A 10,812-nucleotide genomic window follows, 5' to 3' on the forward strand; every position below is an offset into this window, starting at 1 on the left:
GTGGGGATGGGAGGGTAATGGGGCGATAAGGACACATATGTAATACCTTAATCAATAAAGAAATTTAAAAAAAGAATTTTTATTTTTGCAACAGATTTTCGTGTTCTTGTTGAACACATGTAGTTACCTGGTGACCCCATCCTTCCCAATAGGACTTCACCCCACTGTTGTCTGTGTCTATGGGTTATGCATGTAAGCTCTTTGGTTGATCTCTTTCCTCCCCGCTGCCTTTCCTCTGAGAATCCTCAGTCTGTTGCATGCTGCAATGGCTCTGGACCTATTTTGAAATCCATTTTGAAATCTATTTTGTCAGATATGAGTACTGCTACCCCAGGTTGTTTTTTTTTAATTCCATTTGCATGGAAACTTTTTTTCCATCCCTTTACTTTCATCTTGTGTGAATCTTTTGTTCTGTAGTTGATCGCTTGTAGACAGCATATATATGGGTCGTGTTTTCCTCATCCATTCAGCTACCTTATGGTTTTTGATTGGAGCATTTAAGGCATTTACCTTTAAGGTTATTATTGATAGGTACTTATTTGTTGCCATTTTTGTTCTTGATGCCTGTGTTCCTCCCTCTCTTTCTATTTCTTCTTACTAAAATACTTGTAGCATTTTTGCAGTGCTGGTTTGGTGGTAACAAACTCCATTAACCTTTTTCTGTCTGCAAAGCTACTAATTTCATATTAAATTTGAATGATAGTCTTGCTGGATAGAGTAGTCTTAGATTCAGTCTCTTATTTTTCATTACTTTGTATACTTCATGCCATTCCCTTCTTACTTGAAGTGTTTCTATTGAGAAATCAGATGACAGTCTAATGGGAACTCCCCTGTAGGTAACTTTGTCTCTCTCTTGCAACCTTTAAGATTCTTTAACATTTGCCATTTTAATTATGATGTGTCTTGGTGTGGGTCTTTTGGGGTTCATCTTTACTGGAACTCTCTGTGTTTCCCGGACTTGTGCAATTTACTTTTTCACCAGGTCAGGGAAGTTTTCTGTCATCATTTCTTCAAACAGGTTCTGTATTTGTTGCTCAGATTCTTCTTCTGGTGCCCCTATTATGCAAATGCTGTTATGTTTCATGTTGTCCCAAAGCTCCCTTAAACTCTCCTCCTGCTTTTTCATTTTTTTCCCAATTGCTGCTCTGAATAGATGACGTTTTTAAACTTACCTTCTACTTTGCTACTTTGGTCCTGAGCTTCTTATAGTCTACTTTTAAATCTTTCCAGGGTGTTACTTTAGCTATCTCATTCTTCATTTCCGATTTATTTTTATTTATTGTTTCAACCTCTTTTCATGTTGTAGTTCTCATTAAGTCCCTTATAATGCTCACTAGAGCCCGACCTGAGCCCTCTCGCAATCCGGGACTCCTCGGGTAGGGTTCTAGACCTGGCCAGTGATCAGGGCCTATCAGGGTTTTCCTTCCTCTGGCTGCTGGTAGCTGCCCCCCCGACCCCCCGCCTGCTTGCCATCTGTGCGGTGCTGTCTCCCCTCCCCGCACCACCAGTCACCGCCCTCTGTGGACAACAGGTGTGAGGTGTGATTGCTTGGCTGGCCTGGGTCTCCCCCTGTGGGGCAATCGCTGGCCGGCCGTGCACACCCGCCACAGCATTGCTGGCCAGTGGCCTGGGCCTCCCTCTGCAGGGCGATCGATCATGGAACCCCCTCATCGATTGCCCTGCAGGGGGTGGCCTTGGCCTCACTCTGCAGGGCTATCATGGGGCAATGGCTGGCTCTCTGACCAATTGCATCGCACCCACCTTGGCTTGCCTGGCACCAGTGTGTGTCATAGCGTGGTCATCTGGAAGGCTGTCCGGACGGTCATTCTGCTGTTCGGTTGATTTGCATATTACATTTTTATTATTTTAAATTTAGGTTATTTATAGTTCTCACTGAGTTGTTTGATCACCCGATGACCATTACTTTGAATTCTTTACCTGACAAACTGCTTGCTTCGATTTCATTTAGTTTCTTTTCTGGTGATTTCTCCTTTTCTTTCATGGGGGGGAGGGGGGTGTTTTTTATCTCCCTATTTTAGCGGCCTAGTAGTCCGGGGCAACAGGAAAGGCTGTTGGAGTCGCGGGAATGGGTCTGTGTGTCCAGAGGTTATTGGTCATGCGGGGTCACAGTAGTGGGTCTGATTTTCTGGAGACACCAGGTTAGGTGTGCTCAGTCACTGTGGCAGGTCCAGCAATCCCAAGGTGTCAGGTCACTTCTACCAGGCAGGCAGCGGGGCCTTTTGTCCAGCACAGGGGGTCATGGTGGCATGTCTGTGTCTGGTGGTGTTGGGTCATGCTGGCAGTGCTGGGTGCACCACTTTAAGGTGGTGGGGCCAGCTGTCCAGGAATACCGGGTTGGGCGTGTTGGGTTTGGCGGCAGGTCCTGTGTCCATGTGAGCCACTTGTCAAGGTGGTGGGGCAGGTGGATGCTGCTCCACTAATGCAGGGAGCAGATTGGGTGCCCTTCATCTGGTGTGGGGGTGAGCTAGGCAGGTCCCCCACACATTCTCCCTTGCACTCAGCCACTCACTCTGGTCCTGCCCATTGCCATATGGGGGCTCTTTTTTTTTTAATAGGTTTTTATTGATTTTTGAGAGAGGAGAGGAGAGGGAGAGAAACATATTTATGATAGAGAAACATAAATCAGCTGCCTTCTGCAAGCCCCCTACTGGGGATCCAGTCTACAACTCAGGCATGTGCCCTGACTGGGAATAGAACTGGCAACCTTTTGGTGTATGGGACTTCTCCCAACAAACTGAGCTACACTGGCCAGGGCTCACCAGTCACATTTCAACTACTCAATAGTCAAACACGGCTTACTGGTGACTATACTGGACAATGCAGATATAGAGCACTTCCATCATTAAGAAAGTCCTATTGGATCATGCTACCGGAAATAATAGTTTACTGTATGTATAGCACAAACCATGTTACAGGAGTTGGTACTATCTATGGTTTTAGGCATCCACTGGGGGTCTTGGAACATATCTCTTGCAGACAAGGGGGAGGAGGTACAAATGTATCATAATTTTTAACTTGCAAATACGTTATCTTTAAAATTTTGGGGGGATGGAATGCAGGGAACAAATTGATAATGGCCAGAGAGGAAGGTGTTTTGGGGACTGGGTGAAAAGGTAAAGGGATTAAAAAGTAAAAATTGGGCTCAGCTGGCGTGGCTCAGTGGTTAAGTGTCGACCTATGAACCAGGAGGTCACAGTTCAATTCCTGATCAGGGCACATGCCCGGTTGGGGCTCAGTCCTGACTGGGGGCATGCAGGAGGCAGCCGATTAATGATTCTCCCTCATCCTTGATGTTTCTATCTCTCTCTCCCTCTCCCTTCCTTTCCCTCTCTTCCTCTCTAAAATCAATTAAAATATATTCAAAAACAAAAGAAGTACAAACTGGTAGTTACAAAATAGTCATGGGGATGTAAAGTTCAGCACTGGGAAAATAGTCAATATTATAATAACTACGCATTGTGTCAGGTGGGTATAATACTTGAATTACCAGGGAGAACACTTTGTAAATTATATAATTATCTAACCACTATGCTATATCCCTAAAATTAATATAAAATGATACTGAATGTCAATGGTAGTTGAAAAATAAAATTAAGCCCTAACTGGTTTGGCTCAGTGGATAGAGCATCAGCCTGTGGACTCAAGGGTCCCAGATTCGATTCCAGTCAAGGGCATGTACCTTGGTTGCAGGCACATCCCCAGTGGGAAGTGTGCAGGAGGCAGCTGATCGATGTTTCTCTCTCATCGATGTTTCTAACTCTCTATCCCTCTCCCTTCCTCTCTATAAAAAATCAATAAAATATATTTTTTAAAAAAGAAAAATAAAATTAAAAAATATTTTTTTGGGAGTAGTAGTCGTGCATGTATATGGTAAAAAAAAAAAATTTCAGTTTTGTTCAAAATGCAAGTGAACCTCCCAACTACCTCTGATGTCTGCTCCCAAGTTTCCTTCCTTGCAATCATTATTCCCAGTTTCTTACATTTCCTCAAGGAAGTATTCTATTTTTATTCTTTAAATCACTTATAACAAATTTTACTGAACACCTACTATGTGCCAGGCCCTATATGCTAAGGATACAAATGTGAATAAGACAAAGTTATTTCCCACAAGGAACTTAACATAGATTATCTCATAAATTAGCGAACAGATAATCACATAACTGAACGATGTAATTCTTTATTTTGAACTATGTACTTTTTAATAATTATATATAAACTAGAGGCTCAGTGCACGAATTCGTGCACCAGTGGGGTCCCTCACCCTGGCCTGCAGGATTGGGCCAAAACCAGTTCTCTGACATCCCCTAAGGGGTCCTGGATTGCGAGAGGGTGCAGGCCAGGCCAAGGGACCCCACTGGTGCATGATTGGGGCCAGGGAGGGAATGCAGGAGGGCTCTAGGGCAGGTCTGGCCCGTCTTGCTCAGTCTCGATCGGCCAGACCCTAGCAGCAAACTAACCTATCAGTTGGAGTGTCTGCCCCCAGTGGTCAGTGCACATAATATCGACTGGTCGACCAGTTGACTGTCTGCCCTCTGGTGGTCAGGGCACATCATAGTGAGCAATTGAGCGGCCTTAGCATATCATTAGCATATTACACTTTGATTGGTTGAACAGCTGACCAGATGACCAGACACTTAGCATATTAGGCTTTTATTATATAGAATGGTATAAAAATATTAGAAAATAAAGAAAACTAAAAGGAGCAGTGGCATATTTTAAAAAAGAGGAGTCTCTTTGTCCAGCTGGTGTGGCTCATAGGCTGACCATCAACCTATGAACCAAGTGGTCACAGTTTGATTCCTAGTCAGGGCACATGCCCAGGTTGCAGGCTCGCTCCCCTGTGCGGCATGCAGGAAGGCAGCCAATCAATGATTCTCTCTCATCATTGATATTTCTATCTCTCTCTCCCCCTCTCCCTTCCTCTCTGAAATCAGTAAAAATGAATAAATAAAATAAGAGGAGTCTCTCTGAGGAGGTGACACCTAAGCAGAGCAGAAGTGAAAATATAAGCCAAGTGAGGATCTTGTAGAAGAACGTGCCAGGCAGTGGGATGACAATGACAAAAATCCTGAGAAACAAGTTTCTTGTATTGAAGGAATAGCAAGAAAGTCTGTGTGGCCAGAGTGCCACCAAGTGGCAGGAGATGAGATCAGAGTGGCAGGAAAGGCCAGATCCTGAAAGCAATGCCTTGTAGGATTTGTTCTAAAGTGTGATGGAACATCACTGGAAGACTGTGAGCAAGAATGATGTGATCTAATTGACATTTTAAATAGATCACTTTGACTGCAGTATGGAAAACTATTAGAGTAATTATGGAAGCAAGAAAACCAACTGGATGTCTACTGTAGTAATTCAGACATGTGTGCACCAAGGTGGTGGTAGTGATTGGAGATGGTTAGATGGAATATATATTTTGTGGCAAGAACCAGTTAGACTTGAAGAACAGTGGTTAGGAGTAAAGGAGAGACTATTTAAAATGGATGGTCCAGCCCGGCGTGGCTCAGTGGTTGAGGATCAACTTATAATCCAGGAAGTCATGGTTCGATTCCCGGTCAGGGCACATGCCCAGGTTGTGGGCTAGATCCCCAGCAGGGGGCATGCAGGAGACAGCTGATCCATGATTCTCTCTCATCATTAATGTTTTTATCTCTCTCTCCCTCTCCCTGCCTCTCTGAAATCAGTAAAACTATATTTAAAATAAAAAATAAAATGAATGGCCCAAGTGAATTTCTTGAGGCGATGGACTATATCTTTTATTTTTTTTAATCTTCACCTGAGGATAAGTTTTATTAATTTTAGAGAGGAAGGGGGAGGGGGGGAGAGAAAAAGAGAGAGAGGGAGGGAAGGAAGGAGGGAGAGGGGGAGGGAGAGAGAGGAAGCAGGGGAAGTTCTTATCTTCCAACCAGGAATCTAATTATGTTCCCTGACTAGGAACTGAATCCACAACCTTTTCATGTATAGGACAATACTCCAACCAACCGAGACATCTGGCCAGGGCTGATGGACTATATCTTAATAGCGGTGGTGGTTAGATAATTCCATGCATTTGTCAAACATACTTTTATCCCAAACTAAGTGTATCATTTATAAGCTGTATGGCTACTTTAGGGACATTATTTAACTCTATAAGCTTCAGTTACCTCATAAATTGATAACTACCTACCTCATAAATTTTAAGGAGCTAATGCTGAAAAGTAGTTTGCATTATTTCTGGCTCAATAGTCATCACTATTGAAGTATGACAGTCTTTCTACACACCTTCTTTACATGGAAAGGTTAGTTTTTATGTGTCTATCAGGTAGAAATTTTTCCTATACATACTGTACTGTCCGGTGCTAGTCTGATAGATGGAAGTTGGAACAGACATAGGAGTGACAGCAGAAACTCCAGGATTTTCTCCGTCTCCTTTTCTGCCCCGTGTATCTTCAGAAGATAGATCTTTCAAAATTTTTCTGTGAAAAATAGAACTCTATTAACGTTGGTAATGTGGGATTACTTTATAAAAAGAAATTGCTAAATAAACCTTTTTCAATCTCTGGTTAAAAGTACAGTAATCTACCAGACACCTAAAATGTGTCAAGGAATTCTTTTGTCTAACAAATACTTTTTTTGATGTATTGCAGGCTAGTTATACTTTAGTTTATGACTATCTGAAAAAAGATACTGAACAAATACTCATACAGAGTGCCTTTCCATGTACTAGGCCCTTGTAGAGGTATAAAATGTCACTATCCCCTACAGGATGGCTCCATTGTGAGGGACTTTATTAACTAACATTTTCTAAATAGTGTCAGTGACCTTCTTTTAAAAAGATCAAATCTAATTTCTCAACCTTCCACTCTATAGTGGAAGAGAAGCCGACAGTTCTCAGAAAGAATAAGATTAGAAATACTATAAAAATGCAGAGTATCAGTGATTTTTAAAAATGTTTATTTTAACAAGAAGAGGTAAATAAGATACCAGAGGTATCCCTCAGACTTGATAAAATGGAAATCATGACAGAAATAAGAAGATGAAAAGAGATTACTTATTGAAAAGAAAGGTTTCCCAAAATACAATTGGGGGAAGAGAAATAAGCAGTTTATTTACAGGGTGGGGGGAGAAGGAGAGGTTTTACTCAAGAATTCCATGTTCACTATAGAAAAACCAGAAAATGGAGATGTACTTGTGTGAAAACAATAACAAAAAAAGAACCACAAAGGGAAAACACCCTTGGCATTAAAAGGGATTTTTCATGTTACCTATGCCAACCTTCCAGTCCATGTAGGAATTCCTTCTCTACATTCCTAACAGCCTCTATTTCCAGGAATAAGGCATCCATAATTTCCAAAAAGCAAACCATTCAATTATTGCACAGTTAGAGCCCTTGTTAGACCCCAAACTGGTTCCAACCAGTGAAGCTAGAGAAATTTAAGTTTCAAACCTAATTCTATATCCATGCCCTCCTTTGCAATATTTGACAACTGCTACAGATCTTGTTTTTTCAAGGCCAAATAATTTTAATTCCTTCAGCTGCTCCTATATAACATGTTGAAAATCATTTTCCAGCTTAGTCTCCTTACTTTGAACAGTCTTCCCACCAAGAGCTAATACAATCGTAGTCTGTATTTCCAGAAGTTTCATATAGGACACAGGAGGTGGCAGTCCCTGTGTTGAGCATTTGTAGAAGTCACAATAGTTCCTAAACCTGTTTACGTATCAGAATCATCTGGAGTTTTTATTGAATCCAGATTCCCATCTGGTATCCCTAATGATAGAGTGGACAGGATAGAGCTCCAGAATCCATTTAATGAGCTGCCTACATGGTTTCATGCAGCCAGCCTATCATGAGACTGTGGAATACTGTACCCATTTCTTTTTCATTTTAAGTTATGAAACATTTTGAGCACAAAGAAAAATAAATAAAACCACCTAGGTACCATATACCAAGAACCAATAGATGCTAATATTTTGCTGTATTTGTTTCAGAAATCTTATTTAATAAGAATTAAGTTACAGCCGAAACCGGTTTGGCTCAGTGGATAGAGTGTCGGCCTGCGGACTGAAAGGTCCCAGGTTCGATTCCGGTCAAGGGCATGTACCTTGGTTGCAGGCACATTCCCAGTGGGGAGTGTGCAGGAGGCAGCTGGTTGATGTTTCTCTCTCACTGATGTTTCTAACTCTCTATCTCTCTCCTTTCCTCTCTGTAAAAACTCAATAAAATATATATTTAAAAAAAAAGAAAAAAAAGAATTAAGTTACAGATACATCAATGTCACCCATCCCTTTCCTTTTTTTCCCCATCAAAGAACATCATAAAATTGTGTATCATTCCCATATATTACTTTATTTTTACTACATAGCATTTAGAGATATTGTTATTGTTTTGTATTCTTCCTCACCTTTTAAAAAATATCTTTATTGTCAACAGTATCACAGATTGCCCCCCCCTTCTGCCCCCCATTGCCCTCCTCCCACCTTGTATCCCTGGAATAAATCCCACTTGGTCATAGTGTATGAACTTTTAAATATATTGCTAGATCTGATCTGCTAATATTTGGTTGATGATTTTAACATCTACGTTCATCAGGGATATTGGTCTGTAATTCTCTTTTTGTGTAGTGTCTTTATCTGGTTTTGGAATTAGGAGAATGCTGGCCTCTCCAAAAGTGTTTGGAAGTGTTCCTTCCCTTGGATTTTTTGGAATAGTTCGAGGAGGATAGTTAATAGTTCTTTGAATGTTTGATAAAACTCCTGTGAAGTCATTCAGGCCAGAACTTTTGTTTGCTGGGAGTTTTGTTTCTTGATGAGTCTGGCTAAAGGTTCATCAATCTTGTTTATCTTTTCAAAAAACCAGTTCTTAGTTTCATTGATCTTTTGTATTGTATTTTAAGTCTGTCATTTATATCCACTCTGATCTTTACTATTTCCTTCCTTCTACTTACTCTGGGCTTTTTTTGTTGTTCTCTTTCTGAGTCTTTAAATTGTATGGTTAGATAGTTTTTTAGAAGTTTTTCTTGTTTTTGTTTTGTTTTTTTACATAGACCTGTGGTGCTTTGAAGTTCCCTCTCAGGACTGCTTTTGCTGTGTCCCATAGATTTTGGCTTGTTGTGTGTTCATTTGTTTCCAGGAAGTTTTTTATCTCTTTATTGATCTCATTGGTAAGTCATTCATTGTTTAATAACATGCTATTTAGCCTCCATGTTTTTGAATTTTTTGAGTGTTTTTATTGTAGATGATTTCTAATTTCATGCCAAGATGCTTGCTAGGATTTCAATCTTCTTGAACTTGTAGATTTGTTTTGTGTTCTAACATGTGGTCTATCTTTGAGAATGACCCATGTGCACTTGAGAAGAATGTATATTCTGCAGCTTTGAGGGGAAATGTTCTATAAATGTCAATTAAATCCATCTGATCCAGTGTGTCATTAAGGGTTTCAATTTCCTTGTTGATTTTTTGTCTGGAAGATCTATCCAGTGATACGGTGTTAAAGTCCCTTACTATGATTAAATTGCAGTTGATATCTCCCCTTAAGTTTTCCAGAAGTGTTTTTGATATATTTGGGTGCTCCTATATTGGGTGTCTATCTGTATAACAAGGTTATAGCCTCTTGTATAAGTGGCCTTCCTTGTCTCTTATTATACCCTTCATTTTGAAGTCTATTTTGTCAGGTATCAGTATTGCTACCCTGGGTTTTCTGTGTGTGTGTTTTTCATTTCTATTTACATGAAAAAAATTTTTCCCCACCTCTTCCCTTTTATCCTGTGAGTCTTGTTCTGAGGTTGGTCTCTTGCAGACAGCATATATGTGGGTCATGTTTTCTTATGCATTCAGCTACCCATGTCTTTTGATTGAAGCATTTAAGCCATTTACATTTAAGGTTATTATTGACTGATATTTGTTTGTTGCTGTTTTTATTCTTTGTGCCTGTGTTCCTTTCTATTTCTTCTTCTTATATAACAATCCCTTTAGCATTTATTGCAGTGCAGTTTGGTGGTAATAAACTCCTTCAGCCTCCCCCCCCCCCAAAACAAAATTTTTTTTTCCCTGTATTTTTTTTTTTTCAACAATATATTTTATTGATTTTTTACAGAGAGGAAGGGAGGGAGAGAGAGAGAGAGAGAGAGAGAGAGAGAGAGAGAGAGTCAGAAACATCGATGAGAGAGAGACATCGATTAGCTGCCTCCTGCACATCCCCTACTGGGGATGTGCCCGCAACCCAGGTACATGCCCTTGACCGGAATCGAACCTGGGACCTTTTAGTCCGCAGGCCGACGCTCTATCCACTGAGCCAAACCGGTTTCGGCTCACCTTCTATTTTGAACGATAGCTCTGCAGGATGGTCTTGGATTCAGTTCCTTGCTCTTCAATTACTTTGTATACTTCATGCTACTCTCTTCTAGCCTGCAGTGTTTCTATTGAGAAAGCTGCTGACAATCAAATAGGAATTCCCTTTCAGGTAACTGTCTATCTCTCTCTAACAGCCATTAAGATTCTGTCTTTAATGTTTGCCATTCTATTTTTTCTTTTTAAAAATTGGTTTCAGCCCTAACTGGTTTGGTTCAGTGGATAGAGCATCAGACTGCGGACTGAAGAGTCCCAGGTTCGATTCCGGTCAAGGGCATGTACCTTGGTTGCAGGCACATCCCCAGTAGGGGGTGTGCAGGAGGCAGCTGATGTTTCTCTCTCATCGATGTTTCTAACTCTTTATCCTTCTCCCTTCCTCTCTATAAAAAAATCAATAAAATATATTAAAAAAAGAAAAAGAAATGTTGAAACGGACATAAAACTGGCTCCCCCCCCCCCCCCCCT

At 40.9% G+C, this 10,812-nt stretch overlaps 1 protein-coding gene across 3 annotated transcripts in view; it reads right to left on the bottom strand.

The window, feature by feature from the left end:
• ATF1 (activating transcription factor 1) overlaps positions 1-10,812 on the bottom strand; it is a 58,896-nt gene that overhangs the window by 7,158 nt on the left and 40,926 nt on the right. For 2 of the 3 annotated variants that reach the window (XM_015559636.1, XM_006757086.2), the window contains one exon: positions 6,343-6,473. The exons of the other annotated variant lie outside the window; for it this stretch is intronic. In XM_015559636.1, coding sequence (XP_015415122.1) covers positions 6,343-6,473 — 131 coding nt within the window. The remainder of the gene's footprint in view (positions 1-6,342; positions 6,474-10,812) is intronic. 3 annotated transcript variants of the gene reach the window in all.

Source organism: Myotis davidii, unplaced genomic scaffold, assembly GCF_000327345.1.
Source record: "Myotis davidii unplaced genomic scaffold, ASM32734v1 scaffold233, whole genome shotgun sequence".
NCBI classification, from domain to species: Eukaryota; Metazoa; Chordata; class Mammalia; order Chiroptera; family Vespertilionidae; genus Myotis; species Myotis davidii.